We start from the raw sequence: 25000 nt of genomic DNA on the forward strand, positions 1-25000 counted from the left end.
CCGACTTTTTTATCTCACAATTCCGTCTTTTTTTATCTTGCAATTCCGACTTTTTTATCTCACAATTCCGTCTTTTTTTATCTCGCAATTCTGACTTTTTTATCTTGCAATTCCAACTTCTTTATCTCACAATTCCGACTTTTTATCTCAGAATTACTACTTTTTTTTATCTCACAATTCCGTCTTTTTTTATCTCGCAATTCCGACTTTTTTATCTCACAATTCCGTCTTTTTTTATCTCGCAATTCCGACTTTTTATCTTGCAATTCCAACTTCTTTATCTCACAATTCCAACGTTTTTTATCTTGCAATTCCGACTTTTTTATCTCAGATTTACAACTTTTTTATCTCAGAATTATGACTTTCTTACCTTTCAATTCTCACAATTCCGACTTTATCTCACAATTATGACTTTATCTTGCAATTCAGACTCTATAACTTGATTTGCTAGTTTATAGCTCAAAATTATTCAAATTTCGAGATATAAACGCCAAACTCTGACAGTTTTCTAGCCATTCATAATTCATAATTCTGAGACAGTTGTGAGATAAAAAGCAGTTACCTCTTTTATTTTTATTCCACAGAAATCTAAAAAAAATGTTATATCACTGACGCATCTGAGACATAAAATCATTTGTCATGATACTCTGATATATCCATCATGGCACTGAATGACAAACATACTGATGTCCATAACCACATAATATAACGTGTACAAAAATATGTTATTAACGTCCAAAGTCCATAATAGTATTTTAATCCACTATAACACCATCAGATTTTCGTTACTATTATTTCACACGGTATATTGTGGGGGTTTTGACACACTGTTAGATGAAATAAAGCAAATAAAGCGATAAATGAAGCAATGAATTATGAATGAGTAAATCTGGACGATCCTACTCAAGGAAAAAACTAAACATGAAACCTAAAAATGAACATTAATCAGCTCTAAGTCTCAAGTTATATCACGTTTAAAGCAAAGAAAAACGCCTTCAAAATACAGAAAGAGGGAGAGAAGGGAGAGAAAGAAGGAACTCGTCGTTTCTCCTGCCACGACTTTCCGTTCTGGACAAACCGACGATAAAAGACGTAAAACCGGATTCAAACGGGCGACTTTCTGACTGAAGTCTTCATGTCGTCCTGGTCTAAATACAGTTAATCTGGTGTGTGTGTGTGTGTGTGTGTGTGTGTGTTTTCCCCGTTAATCTGAGGCGCTGATTTAAGAAAGTGAGGTAAAAGTGTAAATCTGAGGTAAATTCGCGAGAACAAAAGCTACTCACGTTCGCGCGCTCGTCAGCCGCGGGGTCTCGAGAAAGACAGTCGGTGATTTCAAGCATCCAGCAAACGGAGATTTCCGTTAAACCGTTCGCGAGCAGCTCACAAACTCATTCACCGACACACACTCTCTCTCTCTCCCTTTCTCTCTCTCTCTCTCTCGCTCTCTCTCTCTTTCTCGCCACCGTCACCACGGCAACACACCGGCGCTTCCACGCGGGGTTACAGTTGTGCGCGCGCGCGCGTGCTCGCTCGATAATTCTATAATCGGAGCAACACGCGGGTCTTCATTGTTCCGATGTTGCGTGATTTTAACGTTTGTTTTGCGCCGGTTTTAATTATCTATGCGGTGATAAAACTCTTGGTCAGACTTCATCACATCTGGAAGAGTTTAGAAGAGTGAACAATCTGTTATAAACAAATCTATAATAAAAATGCGATTAAAGTAACATACATTTGATTCAAATAAACGAGTGGAAATATATGTGAATTAATCAATTAAAAATGTATTACAATGAATACATTTATAATAATAAATACAATTTTATGTAAATAAAGACACTATAGATGTTAATGAGAAATATATCAGAATAAAAATACAAATTTTTGGTAACACTTTAAAATAATGCATTAACGAACAATACTTTTTTACAGTATTTATTGATCTTAGATATTGTAAGTTAATTTCGGCTCACGTCCATTAAATAACTTTAACAGCTTTTGATTTTAATAATGCATTAGTAAATGCTGGAATAATAACTAAATGCTTTAAAAGTATTGCTCATTGTTAAGTTAATGTTGGCAAATGAGACCCTATTGTAAAGTGTTAGCACTTCGTCTGTCAGATGTGTGTGTTTGTTTGTATGGCACACATTCCTCACCCACTGTAACCCTGACAGACCACCAGCCGTCTGCACTAAACTGACCTCAGATCATCGGCGACGCGTTCCTGCGACACACAGCTGAAGAAATAAGAGGTGTTTGAACACAGAGAGCTCACAAACATCAGAGGAAACTTTACATTCATTCACAAAACTATTGCGTTCGCCCAAGAAACTTTACATTCGTTCACAAAACTATTGCGTTCGCCCAAGAAACTTTACATTTGTTCACAAAACTATTGCGTTCGCCCAAGAAACTTTACATTCGTTCACAAAACTATTGTGTTCGCCCAAGAAACTTTACATTTGTTCACAAAACTATTGTGTTCACCCAAGAAACTTTACATTCGTTCACAAAACTATTGTGTTCGCCCAAGAAACTTTACATTTGTTCACAAAACTATTGTGTTCACCCAAGAAACTTTACATTTGTTCACAAAACTATTGCGTTCGCCCAAGAAACTTTACATTTGTTCACAAAACTATTGTGTTCACCCAAGAAACTTTACATTTGTTCACAAAACTATTGCGTTCGCCCAAGAAACTTTACATTTGTTCACAAAACTATTGTGTTCACCCAAGAAACTTTACATTTGTTCACAAAACTATTGCGTTCGCCCAAGAAACTTTACATTTGTTCACAAAACTATTGTGTCCGCCCAAGAAACTTTACATTTGTTTACAAAACTATTGCGTTTGCCCAAGAAACTTTACATTCCTTCACAAAACTACTGCGTTCGCCCAAGAAACTTTACATTCGTTCACAAAACTATTGTGTTCGCCCAAGAAACTTTACATTCCTTCACAAAACTACTGCGTTCGCCCAAGAAACTTTACATTCGTTCACAAAACTATTGTGTTCGCCCAAGAAACTTTACATTCCTTCACAAAACTACTGCGTTCGCCCAAGAAACTTTACATTCATCCACAAAACTATTGCGTTCGCCCAAGAAACTTTACATTTGTTCACAAAACTATTGCGTTCGCCCAAGAAACTTTACATTTGTTCACAAAACTATTGCGTTCGCCCAAGAAACTTTACATTTGTTCACAAAACTATTGCGTTCGCCCAAGAAACTTTACATTTGGAAACTTTACAACTTTACAAAGGGCTCTTCTGATGAGTGTGTGATAGAAAAACAGAAGGAAAGACAGTTGAAAGAGAGAGCAGATGGAGGAGTGAGAGGAGAAGAAACCACCCCAGTGACCGGCAGAGAGAGTCCGTATACGGCAGCTGTTAGGATCTCACTGGCAGCAGATCAAAGGTTAAAGGTCATGCCCACATTAGCTGCAGGAGGTGTTTCCTGCGACACACACACTTATTTAATTCAAAACAATCATTAAAACGATTGAAAATGTTCATCACACACACAAACTTTATCCGCTGGATGTCACCTGACCTCCATCTTGCCCTTCACCCCTCCAGCTGTTGCCACAGATCCATCAATCATCTAATCTAATCTAATCTAATCTAACGAGTCACTTAATAATCCAGATCAAAGATGACCAGACCACTGACCTCTGAGATTGACAGTTGTGTCACCATGGAAACAAATGTGGACTCGTGGCTTTATTTCACTGGAGTTCCCCAAACGGGGTGAGAATGAAAGAGCTGATGACTCAATATAAAATTAAAATAAATAAATGGTGCTGCGTGATAATCTGAATATAGCTGAGATATGGCTCGGTGAGATGAACCGCTTTCACAACATGTTGATCAGGATGTTCATGTCGACATATTTCCCTGTTTCTCCTCTGTCTGACGGCACACTGGAAATAACCTGGCCCGTGTGGCTCATGACGGCTGTTTTCTGTCACACACACACACACACACACACACACACACACACACACACACACACACACACACACACACACACACACACTCGACCCGCGCGACCCGTCTCTTCGCGTCCACATCTGTGTGAGATTGTGCCGTCAGCTCCAGCGTATCCCAGAGTTCCTCAGTCAAATCACACAAAATTACCACCTTCATCTGAGAGCGAGACACAAAACCTGCTCTATTTTCAGCCGCAGCTCGTGAGACACTGACGGTCAGACACACACACTCACACACACACACACACACACACACACACACACACTCACTCTCACACACACACACACACACACACTCACACACACACACTCACACACACACACACACACACACACACACACACACTCACTCTCACACACACACACACACACACACACACTCACACTCACTCTCACACGCACTCTCTCTCACACACACACACACACAGACACACACACACACACTCACACACACTCACTCTCACACACACACACACACACACTCACACACACTCACTCTCACACACACACACACTCACACACACTCACTCTCACACACACACACACACACACTCACACTCACTCTCACACGCACTCTCTCTCACACACACACACACACACACACACACACACACTCACACACACTCACTCTCACACACACACACACACACACTCACACACACTCACTCTCACACACACACACACTCACACACACTCACTCTCACACACACACACACACACACACACACACACACACTCACTCTCACACACACTCTCACATACACACACACACACACACACACACATTCACACTCACTCTCACACGCACTCTCACACGCACTCTCTCACACACACACACACACACACACACACACACTCACACACACTCACTCTCACACACACTCTCACATACACACACACACACAAACACACACACACACATGCTCTCTCATTCACTCATACACACTCACTCATACACACTCACTCATACACACACTGACTCTCTCACACTCACACACAAACACACACTCATTTTCACACACTCACTCTCTCACACACACACACACACACACACACACACACACACACACACACACACACACACACACACACACACACACACACACACACACACACACACACACACACACACTGCCCCTGCCCCTAAACCTACCCATCACACACACACACACACACACACACACACACACACACTGCCCCTAAACCTACCCATCACACACACACACACACACACACACACACACGCACACACACATGCTCTCTCACACTCACACACAAACACATACTCATTTTCACACACTTACTCTCTCTATCACACACACACACACACACACACACACACACACACACACACACACTGCCCCTGCCCCTAAACCTACCCATCACACACACACACACACACACACACACACTGCCCCTAAACCTACCCATCACACACACACACACACACACACACACACACGCACACACACACACATGCTCTCTCACACTCACACACAAACACACACTCATTTTCACACACTCACTCTCTCACACACATTCCCTCTCACACACACAAAAACACACTCACTCATACACACACACTCTCTCGCTCTCTCTCTCACACACACACACACACACACACACACACACACACACATACACACAAACTCACTCACACACTCACTCATTCTCACACACACACATACACACTCACCGAGACAGACTGAGACGCGTGGAGACGCTGAGCTTCTGCTTCAGCCAATCACAGGCCACCATTCCACAGTCACAGGAAGTGCAGAGGAGGGGGCGGGTCTGATTACAGGAAGTGAGCAGCTGTTTCTGTCCCCGTCTCTGGAAAAGTCTGTGTCCTTCTCTCTAATGTGTTTTCAGTGTGTTCTCCGTCTCTCAGTGAAGCACAAGATCCGCTCCGAAGACGACCGGCTGCCCCAACACTCCTGAAGACCATCACTGACCCCTCACACACACACACACACACACACAAGACCATCACTGACCCCTCACACACACAAGTCCATCACTGACCCCTCACACACACACACACACACAAGACCATCACTGACCCCTCACACACACACACACACACACACAAGACCATCACTGACCCCTCACACACACACACACACAAGACCATCACTGACCCCTCACACACACACAAGACCATCACACACACAAGACCATCACTGACCCCTCACACACACACACACACACACAAGACCATCACTGACCCCTCACACACACAAGACCATCACTGACCCCTCACACACACAAGACCATCACTGACCCCTCACACACACAAGACCATCACTGACCCCTCACACACACACAAGACCATCACTGACCCCTCACACACACACAAGACCATCACTGACCCCTCACACACACAAGACCATCACTGACCCCTCACACACACACACACACAAGACCATCACTGACCCCTCACACACACACAAGACCATCACTGACCCCTCACACACACACACACACAAGACCATCACTGACCCCTCACACACACACAAGACCATCACTGACCCCTCACACACACACAAGACCATCACTGACCCCTCACACACACACAAGACCATCACTGACCCCTCACACACACACAAGACCATCACTGACCCCTCACACACACACACACACACACACACACACACACAAGACCATCACTGACCCCTCACACACACACAAGACCATCACTGACCCCTCACACACACACAAGACCATCACTGACCCCACACACACACAAGACCATCACTGACCCCTCACACACACACAAGACCATCACTGACCCCTCACACACACACACACACACACACACACACAAGACCATCACTGACCCCTCACACACACACAAGACCATCACTGACCCCTCACACACACACAAGACCATCACTGACCCCTCACACACACACAAGACCATCACTGACCCCTCACACACACACAAGACCATCACTGACCCCTCACACACACAAGACCATCACTGACCCCTCACACACACAAGACCATCACTGACCCCTCACACACACAAGACCATCACTGACCCCTCACACACACACACAAGACCATCACTGACCCCTCACACACACACAAGACCATCACTGACCCCTCACACACACACACACACACACACACACACAAGACCATCACTGACCCCTCACACACACAAGACCATCACTGACCCCTCACACACACAAGACCATCACTGACCCCTCACACACACACAAGACCATCACTGACCCCTCACACACACACACACACACACACACACACACAAGACCATCACTGACCCCTCACACACACAAGACCATCACTGACCCCTCACACACACAAGACCATCACTGACCCCTCACACACACACACACAAGACCATCACTGACCCCTCACACACACACACACACAAGACCATCACTGACCCCTCACACACACAAGACCATCACTGACCCCTCACACACACAAGACCATCACTGACCCCTCACACACACACAAGACCATCACTGACCCCTCACACACACACAAGACCATCACTGACCCCTCACACACACACACAAGACCATCACTGACCCCTCACACACACACAAGACCATCACTGACCCCTCACACACACACACACACACACACACACACACACACACACACACACACACACACACACACACACAAGACCATCACTGACCCCTCACACACACACAAGAGCATCACTGACCCCTCACACACACAAGACCATCACTGACCCCTCACACACACAAGACCATCACTGACCCCTCACACACACACACACACACACACACACAAGACCATCACTGACCCCTCACACACACAAGACCATCACTGACCCCTCACACACACAAGACCATCACTGACCCCTCACACACACAAGACCATCACTGACCCCTCACACACACAAGACCATCACTGACCCCTCACACACACACACACACACACACACACACACACACACACACACACACAAGACCATCACTGACCCCTCACACACACAAGACCATCACTGACCCCTCACACACACACACAAGACCATCACTGACCCCTCACACACACACAAGACCATCACTGACCCCTCACACACACAAGACCATCACTGACCCCTCACACACACACACACACACAAGACCATCACTGACCCCTCACACACACACACACACACACAAGACCATCACTGACCCCTCACACACACAAGACCATCACTGACCCCTCACACACACAAGACCATCACTGACCCCTCACACACACAAGACCATCACTGACCCCTCACACACACAAGACCATCACTGACCCCTCACACACACACACACACACACAAGACCATCACTGACCCCTCACACACACACACACACACACACACAAGACCATCACTGACCCCTCACACACACACAAGACCATCACTGACCCCTCACACACACAAGACCATCACTGACCCCTCACACACACAAGACCATCACTGACCCCTCACACACACAAGACCATCACTGACCCCTCACACACACACAAGACCATCACTGACCCCTCACACACACACACACACACACACAAGACCATCACTGACCCCTCACACACACACAAGACCATCACTGACCCCTCACACACACACACACACAAGACCATCACTGACCCCTCACACACACACAAGACCATCACTGACCCCTCACACACACACACACACAAGACCATCACTGACCCCTCACACACACACAAGACCATCACTGACCCCTCACACACACACACACACAAGACCATCACTGACCCCTCACACACACAAGACCATCACTGACCCCTCACACACACACAAGACCATCACTGACCCCTCACACACACACACACACAAGACCATCACTGACCCCTCACACACACAAGACCATCACTGACCCCTCACACACACACAAGACCATCACTGACCCCTCACACACACACACACACACACACACACACACACACACAAGACCATCACTGACCCCTCACACACACAAGACCATCACTGACCCCTCACACACACACAAGACCATCACTGACCCCTCACACACACAAGACCATCACTGACCCCTCACACACACACAAGACCATCACTGACCCCTCACACACACAAGACCATCACTGACCCCTCACACACACAAGACCATCACTGACCCCTCACACACACACAAGACCATCACTGACCCCTCACACACACACACACAAGACCATCACTGACCCCTCACACACACACACACAAGACCATCACTGACCCCTCACACACACAAGACCATCACACACACAAGACCATCACTGACCCCTCACACACACACAAGACCATCACTGACCCCTCACACACACAAGACCATCACTGACCCCTCACACACACACACACAAGACCATCACTGACCCCTCTCACACACACACACACACACACACAAGACCATCACTGACCCCTCACACACACAAGACCATCACACACACAAGACCATCACTGACCCCTCACACACACACACACAAGACCATCACTGACCCCTCACACACACAAGACCATCACTGACCCCTCACACACACACACACACACACACAAGACCATCACTGACCCCTCACACACACACACACACACACACACACAAGACCATCACTGACCCCTCACACACACACACACACACACAAGACCATCACTGACCCCTCACACACACACACACACACACACACAAGACCATCACTGACCCCTCACACACACAAGACCATCACTGACCCCTCACACACACACACACACACACACACACACACACACACACACACACACACACACACACACACACACACACACACACACACACACACACACACACACAAGACCATCACTGACCCCTCACACACACAAGACCATCACTGACCCCTCACACACACACACACACACACAAGACCATCACTGACCCCTCACACACACACACACACACACACACACACACACACACACACACAAGACCATCACTGACCCCTCACACACACACAAGACCATCACTGACCCCTCACACACACAAGACCATCACTGACCCCTCACACACACACACACACAAGACCATCACTGACCCCTCACACACACACAAGACCATCACTGACCCCTCACACACACACAAGACCATCACTGACCCCTCACACACACACAAGACCATCACTGACCCCTCACACACACACAAGACCATCACTGACCCCTCACACACACACAAGACCATCACTGACCCCTCACACACACACAAGACCATCACTGACCCCTCACACACACACAAGACCATCACTGACCCCTCACACACACACAAGACCATCACTGACCCCTCACACACACAAGACCATCACTGACCCCTCACACACACAAGACCATCACTGACCCCTCACACACACAAGACCATCACTGACCCCTCACACACACACAAGACCATCACTGACCCCTCACACACACACACACACACAAGACCATCACTGACCCCTCACACACACACAAGACCATCACTGACCCCTCACACACACACACACACAAGACCATCACTGACCCCTCACACACACACAAGACCATCACTGACCCCTCACACACACACAAGACCATCACTGACCCCTCACACACACACAAGACCATCACTGACCCCTCACACACACACACACACAAGACCATCACTGACCCCTCACACACACAAGACCATCACTGACCCCTCACACACACACAAGACCATCACTGACCCCTCACACACACACAAGACCATCACTGACCCCTCACACACACACAAGACCATCACTGACCCCTCACACACACACAAGACCATCACTGACCCCTCACACACACACAAGACCATCACTGACCCCTCACACACACACACAAGACCATCACTGACCCCTCACACACACACACAAGACCATCACTGACCCCTCACACACACAAGACCATCACTGACCCCTCACACACACACAAGACCATCACTGACCCCTCACACACACAAGACCATCACTGACCCCTCACACACACACACACACACACACACACAAGACCATCACTGACCCCTCACACACACACAAGACCATCACTGACCCCTCACACACACAAGACCATCACTGACCCCTCACACACACACAAGACCATCACTGACCCCTCACACACACAAGACCATCACTGACCCCTCACACACACAAGACCATCACTGACCCCTCACACACACACAAGACCATCACTGACCCCTCACACACACAAGACCATCACTGAACCCTCACACACACAAGACCATCACTGACCCCTCACACACACAAGACCATCACTGACCCCTCACACACACACACACACACACACACACACACACACAAGACCATCACTGACCCCTCACACACACACACACACACACACACACACAAGACCATCACTGACCCCTCACACACACAAGACCATCACTGACCCCTCACACACACACAAGACCATCACTGACCCCTCACACACACAAGACCATCACTGACCCCTCACACACACACACACACACACACACAAGACCATCACTGACCCCTCACACACACACACACACACACACACACACACAAGACCATCACTGACCCCTCACACACACACACACACACACACACACACACACACACACAAGACCATCACTGACCCCTCACACACACACAAGACCATCACTGACCCCTCACACACACAAGACCATCACTGACCCCTCACACACACAAGACCATCACTGACCCCTCACACACACACACACACACACACACACACACAAGACCATCACTGACCCCTCACACACACACACACACACACACACACACACACACACACAAGACCATCACTGACCCCTCACACACACACAAGACCATCACTGACCCCTCACACACACACAAGACCATCACTGACCCCTCACACACACAAGACCATCACTGACCCCTCACACACACAAGACCATCATCTTTGACCCTATCAGACAATGACCCATAACAGCCGATCATCAAATATGATACTCAATAAAAACACACAAGAAAACTTTTTTAAAATATTTTTTTTAATATTTTTTCCAATGGTTCATTTAATGCTCCATTTAAAAAAATAGATTTTTCATATGATTTCCAGTTAAAATGATTGCACATGATGTGTGTGTGTGTGTGTGTGTGTCATCCAGAGCTCAACACACACAAGAACAGATGCATGATGGGAAACAGATCATCAGTGAACGAATCACTCACTGAATCAGAAGAATCACCTCATATGAACGACTCTTATGATGTTTTAAGAGCGGAATAATGATTCTGCAAACATCTGGCCTTCCTTTACGACAAACACTGAGACAGATGTTTTATTTCTCCTTTAAAAACTGGTTTCTGCCACTGAATGAAAAATAAAGGCACTTTTAATCTCACAATTCTGACTTTTTTCTTACAAATCTGAATTTATATCAGCATTTTGAGATTAAAGTCCCTCTTAAAGTCCCTCTTTTTTATTCCATGGTGGAAACCAAACAGAAATAAACACAGACGGACACTCCAACTCACACACACACACACACAAACTGCAATCACATTTGGTGAAAAATGATTCATGTTCAAAAGACTGATGATTTAAAGGGTTAGTTCAGCCAAAACTGTAAATTGTGTCATTAATGACTGAGCCTCATGTGGTTGGACACCCGTCAGACCTCCGTTCATCTTCAGACACAAATGAAGATATTTTAGTGTAAATCTGATGCTCTGAAAGGCCTCCATTGGCTCAACTTTACACTCTCAAGACCCTTAAAAGACACTAAAGACTAAAGTTACAAAGTCCATCTCACTACAGCGGCTCTACAATAACTTTATGAAGACGAGAATAGTTTCTGTGCGCAAAAAAACCCTAAATAACGACTTATATAGTGATGACGATTTCAAAACACCGCCTCATGAAGCTTCGGAGCGATATGAATCAGTGAGTCGAATCAGCGGTTCAGAGCGTTATGAATCAGTGAGTCGATTCAGCGGTTCAGAGCGTTATGAATCAGTGAGTCGATTCAGCAGTTTGGATCGCCAAATTTCAGCAGTTTGACACGGGATCCGAATCATGAATCGACTCACTGATTCATAACGCTCTGAACCGCTGAATCGACTCACTGATTCATAACGCTCTGAACCGCTAAATCGACTCACTGATTCATAACGCTCTGAACCGCTGATTCTACTCACTGATTCATAACGCTTCGAAGCTTCATGATGCCGTGTTTTGAAATCGTCATCACTATATAAGTCGTTATTTAGGGTTTTTTTGCGCACAGAAACTATTCTCGTCTTCATAAAGTTATTGTAGAGCCGCTGTAGTGAGATGGACTTTGTAACTTTAGTCTTTAGTGTCTTTTAAGGGTCTTGAGAGTGTAAAGTTGAGCCAATGGAGGCCTTTCAGAGCATCAGATTTACACTAAAATATCTTCATTTGTGTCTGAAGATGAACGGAGGTCTGACGGGTGTCCAACCACATGAGGCTCAGTCATTAATGACACAATTTACAGTTTTGGCTGAACTAACCCTTTAAAGGTGAGAGCTGTAATTACACACTCTCTCTCTCTCTCTCACACATACACACACACACACACACACACACACACACACACACACACACACACACACACACAAGACTGATATGATTTAAAAGGTGAGAGCTGTAATCACACACACACACACACACGTGTGTATAAACACTGAAGCAGAAGATTCTTGACCGTACGTGAGCATCACAGACGCTCTTCATCTCTGTGTGCATCTCTATCTTCCTCCTCCTCTTCCTCCTCCTCCTCCTCCTCTTCCTCCTCCTCCTCTTCCTCTTCCTCCTCCTCTTCCTCCTCCTCCTCCTCCTCTTCCTCCTCCTCTTCCTCCTCCTCTTCCTCCTCCCCCTCCTCTTCCTCCTCCTCCTCTTCCTCCTCCTCTTCCTCCTCCTCCTCTTCTTCCTCCTCTTCCTCCTCCTCTTCCTCCTCCTCCTCTTCTTCCTCCTCCTCCTCCTCTTCCTCCTCCTCCTCTTCCTCCTCCTCTTCCTCCTCCTCCTCCTCCTCCTCCTCCTCTTCCTCCTCCTCTTCCTCCTCTTCCTCCTCCTCTTCCTCTTCCTCCTCCTCCTCTTCCTCCTCCTCTTCCTCCTCCTCCTCTTCCTCCTCCTCTTCCTCCTCTTCCTCCTCCTCTTCCTCCTCCTCCTCCTCTTCCTCCTCCTCTTCTTCCTCCTCCTCTTCCTCTTCCTCCTCCTCTTCCTCCTCCTCTTCCTCACTCCCAGGGTCCCCAGGCTCCCGTGGCTCCGGGGTCACAGCGCGGGTCATCGGGGGGGAAGTCGATGGGCTTGGCCTGGTTCTGGTAGAGCTGCAGGCGTCTCAGCAGGAAGGCCACCACCTCGGGCCGCTGATGGGAAACCTCCACCCGCTCCTCGGGATCCTCCTCCACGTTAAACAGCATCACCTGCTTCAGCGGCTCGGGCGGCTTCACCACACGGCCACCAGGGGGCGCAAACCACAGAGGACAACCTGAAGGAAGACCACGGTTATCACCTTCTCTGAGGACACCGGTCACTCAAAATAGCAAACCACAACCATACGATCAAAATCTACATTTGTTCTTGTTTGTGAAGCGCTTCATTAGTCAAGTCAGCTTTATTTATATAGCGCTTTTAACAATGCAGATTGTCTCAGAGCAGCTTTACAGTGTTAAACAGGAAAATAATGCAGCATCATTTTATTCAGCCGTCGAGCCATTCTGGAGAAAACGCTGATGTCATCAGTTCATTTCAATTATCATACAGTGACAGTGTGGGCTTTAGATCAGTCATTTAGTTTATATGGTTAATTTAGTTTAATAATTAGTTCCCTTTCGAAAGGGAACTCTCGCTGCGTCTAGCTGACGCTATGGGGAACGCCCTCGGCGTGACTGGTGTCTGAAGCTACTATCCGACGTCAGCCCATGACGTCATCATCGTGCGACCCGGAAGTATAAAAGGGCGCCGTGCCAACACATACACATCTTCTCGTCTGAAGGGACTGTCGTTGCTGAGGCACCGTCACCTTTGGCTGTTCACTACGTGGATCTGAGCCTGTTGTTCCATCCCTGCATATGTTAGCCTCCTCTCATTGAGAGTCGTTGGTTTAAGTAGCAGCCAGCTTGTTTGTCTGGCAGTTATTTCTCGTCTATTTGCAAACTCGTACAACTTGTAGGCTTTACAAGCCTCCCTGGAACAGGTCCCCATAGCAATGGGTAGCTAAATCATGTGGTAGGCCTCAGCAGGCCTCCATGGAGACGAGCCGTAGGGCCTAATATTACTCCCACATTTTGCATATGTTTGTTCCCAGGCCTCTAAAGTTAGGCCTCGCTGGAGGATTGCTCCGAGTTTCAGTCGCTTGACGGTGGCAGTGGTAGGCCTTATCAGGCCTCCATTAAGGCAGGTGCCGATGCTGAGGCATCTAGGTACTGCTAGCCTAGCTGGCTATCAGGTTAAATAGGGGCAATTACGCTCTCCTGAAGGTCGGCTGTCAATTGTAGGCCTCAGTAGGCCTCTTGAACAAGGTGCATTATCAGTTGGAAGGCCTCGACCAGGCCTCACTGGAGGCATGTACCGATGTGCGCATTGGTACAGCTGGCCTGCCGGCTATCAGGTTGTCTCCCTGAGGGTGAGCTCCCAGGTTGTGGTCACTCGAACAGGCCCGCACTGGGCTTCCCCAGAGGCAGGTAGTAGGCCTCATCAGGCCTCCCTAAGGCGTTCCTGGGACCCAGTCACTTGAAGAAACAGTTAGCACGAGGTGCAAACAGGTAGCAGGCCTCTCCAGGCCTCCCTAAAGGCTGGTTATCAGGTAGTAGGCCTCAATAGGCCTCCCTTGAGGGCGAGTTCCTAAATCAGGATGCTCGGCTAGCCTGCGTAGCTTGACTGTCAAGTAGTAGGCCTCCATTAGGCCTCCTTGAGAAAACAAGACGTAACCTCAGCAGTTAGCATGCTTCGCTGGCAGGTGGTAGGCCTCCCTAGGCCTCACTGGAAGTGAGCTTGAACGCTCTGAAAGTTGGCATATATTGCTGTTAGGTAGTAGGCCTCTATAGGCCTCCCTGGGGGACAAACCCGCTATCAGGTAGTAGGCCCACGGGGCCTCCTTGAAGGCGAAGTTCCCGAGTTAGGCACTTCTTGATTACCAGTTCTCTGTGGAGAACTTGTGGTAGTTGGGCCTACAGCTGGAGGTTACCCGCCAGGCAGGTTCAGCTGCTCCCCTCAATGAGGGTCGTCTATGAGTGCTCAGCGGCCTGAGCCTGGTCAGACGGTCGTAGGCCTCTCATGAGGCCTCCCTGTTAGATCAGTCCTTAGGCCCTTTCGGCCTCCCTACTGCTTTGAAACACAAGCACCTGGTAGATCCTTGATTTGAGCAGGCAGACTCCCCTCGCTAGCAAGGGTTCTAAAGCGCTACGCTGAGTATTGCTCTCTTGGATAACCCGTCTCTGAGTTCCGGGCTAAGTAGGACTGCCAGTTTTTCAGTCCCTTAGTTTGGATGCCCCCTGGGCACCATCCAGAGGCTCTGTTTGAACAGACAGGGTTGGCTAAACCGAAGTGTCCATAACACTTAGGGCACCAGGTCAGGCCTCCCTGGTGGCACTCGGGAGAACTGGTTTCCCGAGTAGTGACTGGCTGGGGTTGCTTCGGGTCCCCTAGCCACATTCCCTTAAAGGGACCCCTTCTGTGGAAGTAGTGGTCCCGGGCCTTCGAGCGGTCTAGATGGGACCACACGCAGTGCGTTAGGGTTCCGTTTAGTTGTGTAGCTTGGGCTATGACCGTAGGGAGTGCTGTCACTGTCAGCCCAGGACCTGAGGGGGAGTCGCTCAGGTTTTTCAGTGGAATTACTTGAGTTGACAGTTGTCACTGCCAATGGGCAGACACTCCCCTCAGCATGGCGGCATTGGTATATCGTTCCCCATAGCGTCAGCTAGACGCAGCGCGAGTTCCCTTTCGAAAGGGAACGTCTAAGGTTACGTATGTAACCTCTGTTGCCTGAGAACAGGGAGCGAGCGCTGCGTCGCGTTGCCATGCTTCAGGGCCTATCTGCCATACAGTCACTTCAGACGAGAAGATGTGTATGTGTTGGCACGGCGCCCTTTTATACTTCCGGGTCGCACGTTGATGACGTCATGGGCTGACGTCGGTCAAAGACTTTGCCGTGATTCGATAGTAGCTTCAGACACCAGTCACGCCGAGGGCGTTCCCCATAGCGTCAGCTAGACGCAGCGAGAGTTCCCTGTTCTCAGGGAACAGAGGTTACATTCGTAACCTTAGACGATTTATTTGGATATTAAGTTGAAAAATCTAGTGTCGAAAATTAGATAGAGAGGTCACCTGGGTAACCCGTCAGAAGCTTCCAGTTCTTGTACCGAATGGCGGCGTGAATCGAGATGTTGAACTCTGACCTGGCCCCGAGCGGCCGAGGCGATGACGAGTGTAAAGAGTCCTGCAGGAAGTCGGCCGACACGTCCCCTGGACCTGAAGGAGACACACAGCTCACATGAGATCGCCAGCTAGACCTGATTCCGGCCGCAGTGCAGTGTTCATTTCATTGACAAATAATTTGTGTCATAATTTTCGTCAACAACCTTGTTTCACTGACGAAAACGAGACGATAACTAAATAAAAACTAGAGTTGGATGACAAAAACTACGAGGAAAATCAACTGTCATTTTGGTCAACAAATAAAAGCGAGAGGAGAATAGTGAGGTTAGTGAGGGTGGATTAGGGCAGAGATGGGGTCAGAACTGATGATCTGAGAGCAGATGAACACATTTGATCTGAACTGATCTAACCTCTGGAAAACACACGATCTACAGGCTCACACACACCCAATCCAGCTCCAGAGCGGCTCAATCAATAACACACACACACACACACCCCCAATCCAGCTCCAGAGCGGCTCAATCAATAACACACACACACACACACACACACACACACACTCACACACCCCCAATCCAGCTCCAGAGCGGCTCAATCAATAACACACACACACACACACTCACACACCCCCAATCCAGCTCCAGAGCGGCTCAATCAATAACACACACACACTCACACACCCCCAATCCAGCTCCAGAGCGGCTCAATCAATAACACACACACACACACACACACACACACACACTCACACACCCCCAATCCAGCTCCAGAGCGGCTCAATCAATAACACACACACACACACACTCACACACCCCCAATCCAGCTCCAGAGCGGCTCAATCAATAACACACACACACTCACACACCCCCAATCCAGCTCCAGAGCGGCTCAATCAATAACACACACACACACACACACACACACACACACCCAATCCAGCTCCAGAGCGGCTCAATCAATAACACACACACACACACACACACACACCCCCAATCCAGCTCCAGAGCGGCTCAATCAATAACACACACACACACACACACACACACCCCCAATCCAGCTCCAGAGCGGCTCAATCAATAACACACACACACACACACACACACACACACACACACCCCCAATCCAGCTCCAGAGCGGCTCAATCAATAACACACACACACACACACACACACACACACACACACACACACACACACACACACACACACACACACACACACACACACACACCCAATCCAGCTCCAGAGCGGCTCAATCAATAACACACACACACACACACACACACACACACACACAATCCAGCTCCAGAGCGGCTCAATCAATAACACACATTTATGCCAGACCAGTGTTTATGAACTAATGCTGATGAATAATGTCAATGTTTACTTTGCCATGTTTATATAGTAATATGTTTTAGACGGTTGTAATAATGATATTTGATCTCCTGAACTTGAATGAGCTCCTGCAACTGCAATAGAGGAGCAGACATTTCAAAATAAGAGTCCTGGTGTATTTCCAGCTGGTTTATCATTAAAAGTCACGCATTATATATTCGTTTTTGCTTACACAATAAACTGTGTTTAATTTCATTCCCATTTAATTCATATTCAGGAGGAAAGACCAGTATTTGACACATATTCAATAAAGCATCAGGGTTATAATAGTTCACTAAAACCATTAAAAAAATCTTCATTACTTGAAATTTAATAAATGTTAACTGAAATAAAATAAATTATTTGAAGCTTTAGCTTAAGCTGATGTGGCCTACTGACTAAAACAGAAAACTATATAGATGTTTTAAAAAACAAACAAAAAGTGAATTGAGCTCTTTCGTGTATTTTTAATGTCAAAAACAAAATTATGTCAAATGTCAGTTCAAGTGTCAGTCGGTTATGTGATGCTTAAATGCTTAATGTATTACAATTGAACTAAACTCATTAGATTTTAGTCGACTAAAACTAGACTAAAACTAAAAACAATTCAGGCGACTAAAATATGACTAAAACTAAATCAAAATATGCTGTCAAAATTAACACAGTTCACTCACATGGAGCGTCGTCCACAAACAGCGGGTCGATGTTATGCAGCAGCTCAACCCGAGGAGACACTCGACCGCGACTGAAACACACACACACACACACACACACACACACACACTTGATTAACCCGAGAGCTAGGGCCAGAATACAGGGGGTCAGAATAAATAACCCTGTGTTTGCTTTGAATGAAGGTTATTTAGTTTAGTCTTGATGCATCGATGATGATGATGATGATGATGATGATGATGCATCGATGATGATGATGATGATGATGATGATGATGATGATGATGATGAAGAGCAGCCCACACTCACCTGATAGTGTCCCACACATTGAAGCCGTCCAGAGGTTTGGTGCCATTGGTCGACGCCCCAGCCAGACCCACGATCGTAGGCAGCCAATCAGAGATGTGGATGAGCCCTCGACTGACGCTCCCCGGCTGCTCTATCAGCGGTCCGGTCACGAAGGCCACGCCCCTGACTCCGCCCTCCCAGAGCGTCCACTTCCTGCCACGCAGAGGCCAGTTATTTCCTCCCGACAGGGTCTGACCACCATTATCTGCCCCAACAGAGAGGAAACAGCGCCACCTTATGGACTGATCATGACATTCATTTTGACACATTTGTTCCCAGATGTGGATCATTTGATCCTCTATTGATCAGACATTTTTCAAATTATTAACAGCCATCAAAACCATACATAACTTAAATATTAAAATCTTATAAAATACACTGAGCTCCAATCAAATGTGTTCAAAAATAAACATGCATTTAACTCAAATGAGAATTCCACATCCTGTTTGTCACTTCAACTGATGCTCTTCATTGACATTTTGAGAACTGTTTACGATCACTTACAACAAAACCGACCGACATTTAAACTCTTAACATTTCATTTCATGTGTAAAGCACTTTGAATTGCCACTGTTTATGAAATGTGCTATACAAATAAACTTGCCTTGCCTTGCCTTAACGAAACAAAACCGACCGACATTTAAACTCTTAACGAAACAAAACGACTGACATTTAAACTCTTAACGAAACAAACCGACCGACATTTAAACTCTTAACGAAACAAAACAACTGGCATTTAAACTCTTAACGAAACAAAACCGACGACATTTAAACTCTTAATGAAACAAAACGACTGACATTTAAACTCTTAACGAAACAAAACGACTGACATTTAAACTCTTAACGAAACAAAACGACCGACATTTAAACTCTTAACGAAACAAAACGACTGACATTTAAACTCTTAACGAAACAAAACGACTGACATTTAAACTCTTAACGAAACAAACCGACCGACATTTAAACTCTTAACGAAACAAAACAACTGGCATTTAAACTCTTAACGAAACAAAACCGACGACATTTAAACTCTTAATGAAACAAAACGACTGACATTTAAACTCTTAACGAAACAAAACGACTGACATTTAAACTCTTAACGAAACAAAACGACCGACATTTAAACTCTTAACGAAACAAAACGACTGACATTTAAACTCTTAACGAAACAAAACGACTGACATTTAAACTCTTAACGAAACAAAACGACTGACATTTAAACTCTTAACGAAACAAAACGACTGACATTTAAACTCTTAACGAAACAAAACGAATGACATTTAAACTCTTAACGAAACAAAACCGACCGACATTTAAACTCTTAACGAAACAAAACCGACCGACATTTAAACTCTTAAAGAAACAAAACGACCGACATTTAAACTCTTAACGAAACAAAACCGACCGACATTCAAACTCTTAAAGAAACAAAACGACCGACATTTAAACTCTTAACGAAACAAAACGACTGACATTTAAACTCTTAACGAAACAAACCGACCGACATTTAAACTCTTAACGAAACAAAACAACTGGCATTTAAACTCTTAACGAAACAAAACAACTGGCATTTAAACCAGGGTTTCTGCAGGTTTCATCAAATCTAATTTAATGCTTTTTAATGCCAATTTGTTTTATTTTTAATGCCATATATATGTCGCTAAATGTCGATAGATGACGTCATACGGCAATTCGAATATTTGCATTCACATTCTGACAAGTGTCAGCCCTTTATATTTGTTTGCTTCTCTGCTGCTACCCTTTATGCTCCCATTATATATTTTAATACAGCCAAATCCCCAATAAAATTGTTTCATCTATATATTTTTCAGTTTTTGTTGTCAGACAATATAAAATGGTGACTGAAACGCGGCCCATTAAGACTACATACAGGGCTCGACATTAAGCCTTGTCATTCACTTGTACGAGTAAAACAGTTGCTTGTCCGAAAAAAAGAGATTTTTTGTAGTGTAAAATTTCTGAAGCAATATCCTTTCAGAATATTGGAGCTTTGACATACTTGAATCTACATGTGTGATAGATTTGTGTCTGTTACCAATCAAACTAAATCATTTACAAATTTACAATAAAAAAATTACAACTGCATTAAATAATTTTATGGGATTGTAAGAAATGTTAAGAAATTAAAAGTAAACCACCAGTAGATGGCGTCAAGTAACTGTCTTAAGTGAGTCATTCATTCAAACGATTCATTCCAATGGCTGATTCATTCAAGAATGAGGCAGGTGTTTATAAATGGGTCATTGAATCTTTGACTCAACCGATTGGTCAAAACGCTGAATCATTCAGTAACGAAATCAAGGCTGAGCCTGCGTCTCAATGTGCATTCTATCCATCCTAAAGACATTAGTAATATTCAATACTATACAGGGCGGATAGTATGCACATTGGGATTCAGGGTTGCTACACTATGGTTCTGCTGTGATCTTTGACTGTTTTTGTTCTATTTTAGCAGTGAAAATAATTTCAAACAATGTTCCTTCTAAAATGTAATTGACTTAATATTAACTATTTGTTAACTGGACTGTTGTATGAAATCAGTGTCACGTTTTTAATCGTGATGCTAGCCTGCTTAGGAAAACAGCATTCTAGGTCGTGTGATTTTGTATCTGATAACTGTATCAAGTTAAAAAAACTCCACATTTTGAATTTTTACCGCAGTATGTTTAACTGAGTTTCCTTATGTGTGTGCGTCACTCATGTGTCCATTTCCCCTCGAGATGGTGCACAAGCCTCAACAGCTATTTTTTTTAGGAGAGCCACACTGATAGGGCAAAATCAATAGCCACTTTTACTGCAAAGTTATCAAAAGTTACATCCAGTAATAAATAGCATGTCTGCTTATCAGTCATCCCTGAACATACAATATGCAAAGCAATAAATACAAAAGGTAGATAGATAGTGGGTGTGCATAATATATTTTAATGTAAACTTTCTGTCAATTGAAAATTTTTTCTAGATTATTCACACATTTTTCTGTCTAAAACATGTTTTTAATATATTGTATGATGTAATAATTCCACAGTAAATCACCAATGTAGAAAAAATAAAGACAGTATATATTAAATATTTGTTCAAAGTTAATTTTAGACGTTATTTAACTCATTGTTCTTATGAGGATACTTCATAAAACGTACATTTAGGCATAATTCTGTGTGTTATTGTTTGTGAAAGAGCGAAAGAGAACTTGATTCTGGCACAACCCACACCACTAGGCTGCGTCAGAAATCACGTACTGGGTGAGTAGGTACTATATTTGAATTTGAACGAACTTCGCGACCGTTAAAAAAATATGTTCTATATAGTATGAATTAATGTAGTATGAATGTAATCCGGACGTACTACATCCGCCATGTTGTCATGATCATGTGACCTACCAGCGTCAGTTGCGTCCCTTCACCTCCATTCATAAATCGTCTTCCATGGCCTCATGGGAGCAGAGTAAAGTGTCCATCGCATGCGCACTTCAGAATCTCGCCGAATCTCGTAAGAATCTTACTATGAATTCGGACGTACTACTCTGTTGGCGTACTGTTTTTCGCACACTATATAGTAGAGAACTATTCGATTTCGGACGCAGCTCTAGTTTTTTTGTTCTCTGGCAGAGCGCACAGCCTCAACTGAATGCGCTGCTCCTCTCAGCCAATCACTGAACAGCAGACGCAGAGAGAGGTGCGCCTGCGCAGTGGCAGGAAAGCAAGATCTCGCGCTCGTGCGGCAGTAGCGGGGGTTTCGGAAGCTAGATCAGGTTAATAAGTATATTCATCACATTGCGCTTTCTTATGAAGGCTATATTCAATATAAACTGGCTATCTAAAAAAAATAATGCCTGTAAGAATACAATTTAATGCTTTTTAATGCCATTTAAGGCCTTAATTTTCGCAAAATCCATTTAATGACTTTTAATGCTTTTTAATGCCCCGCGGATACCCTGTTAAACTCTTAACGAAACAAAACCGACGACATTTAAACTCTTAATGAAACAAAATGACTGACATTTAAACTCTTAACGAAACAAAACCGACCGACATTGAAACTCTTAACGAAACAAAACGTCCGACATTTAAACTCTTAACGAAACAAAACCGACTGACATTTAAACTCTTAACGAAACAAAACGACTGACATTTAAACTCTTAACGAAACAAAACCGACCGACGTTTAAACTCTTAACGAAACTGACGTTTAAATCTCGTAATGGTCTTGCTCGCTCAGTCGTTCTGGAGTCACTGGTGTATGTGCTAGACAACACTATAAGTAAACGCTAGCGGTTATAGAAGAATGGCGTGCGGTAACGCAGCTTTGAGCCGATGTGTGTTGTGTGTTGTGTAGCTGTGGAACATCAGTACCCGTGGAGAAGATGAGAACGGTGTTGTTCCACAGTCCGGCGTCCTGAAGAGCTCGGCTGATGTTCCCCACGGCCTCATCCATCGCGGACACCATCCCGGCGTACGTGCGGCGATGCTTGTCCTTGATGAAGCTGTAGGGGGCGATGTAGCGCTCGGGGACCTGCAGGGGGGCGTGAACCGCCTGAAGCGCCACATACAGGAAGAGCGGCTGCGAAGAAAGAGGAGGAGGATAATCTGAGATATCACGAGTGTGTCCTGAGCATCTGCAGGGGTTTTACAATCACATCTTATGCTGTGTTCACACCAAACGCGAATTGAGCATCTGGCGCGAGTGATAAGTCAATGGAAAGGCGCGTGGACGCGCATCTGGAGGTCCCGCGGCGCGAAGGACGCGAATTGAGCGTCTTGCGCGATACGCGCGTTACACGCGAATGGTGCTTTTGTGCATTCACGCGTTTGAAGCGAATTCGCGTCTGACGCCCGAGTTCAAAAATTTGAACTTTGCCGTCAATTCGCGCCGCGTAAACCAATCAGGAGCCTGCTCGCTGCTGTCACGTGGTAAAGTGACGTGATGAGAAACCCTGCATAAATTAAAAATAGTACTATTGTGTCACAAAATGTAGTTTTAAGACTTTTTCAGGTGAGAATGTAGTTGTTTAAAGCTCAAATCGGTGGTTTATTTATAAAGAGAGCGCCTATTTAAAAAAATAATCTTGTGTTTTTGGAGCTGTGAGATCCGGGCGCTCAGCGCTCATTAACCAGAGCAGCCTTTCCTCGGCCAGTCCTGACGCTGGCTCTGATGGACCACATTTGTGTGGCTATTAATGTTTAATATATATTTTTTATGAAAATGAAAAGAGTCAGAGTG

General features: G+C 45.6%; 2 protein-coding genes across 2 annotated transcripts in view; both read right to left on the reverse strand.

Annotated features, from left to right (window-relative positions):
• lhfpl2a (LHFPL tetraspan subfamily member 2a) overlaps positions 1 to 1507 on the reverse strand; it is a 32363-nt gene extending 30856 nt beyond the window's left edge. The window contains exon 1 of the mRNA XM_079834055.1: positions 1284 to 1507. The gene's annotated coding sequence lies outside the window, so the exon portion shown is untranslated. The remainder of the gene's footprint in view (positions 1 to 1283) is intronic.
• A 12398-nt stretch (positions 1508 to 13905) lies between these two features.
• arsb (arylsulfatase B) overlaps positions 13906 to 25000 on the reverse strand; it is a 23899-nt gene continuing 12804 nt past the window's right edge. The window contains exons 4-8 of the mRNA XM_079835742.1: positions 24133 to 24340; positions 19724 to 19967; positions 19418 to 19488; positions 17320 to 17463; positions 13906 to 14482 (exon numbers count right to left, since the gene is read on the reverse strand). Coding sequence (XP_079691868.1) covers positions 14229 to 14482; positions 17320 to 17463; positions 19418 to 19488; positions 19724 to 19967; positions 24133 to 24340 — 921 coding nt within the window. The 3' untranslated portion in view covers positions 13906 to 14228. The remainder of the gene's footprint in view (positions 14483 to 17319; positions 17464 to 19417; positions 19489 to 19723; positions 19968 to 24132; positions 24341 to 25000) is intronic.

The sequence above is a fragment of the Gobio gobio genome (genome assembly GCF_949357685.1).
Source record: "Gobio gobio genome assembly, chromosome: 14".
In the NCBI taxonomy this organism is placed as follows: Eukaryota; Metazoa; Chordata; class Actinopteri; order Cypriniformes; family Gobionidae; genus Gobio; species Gobio gobio.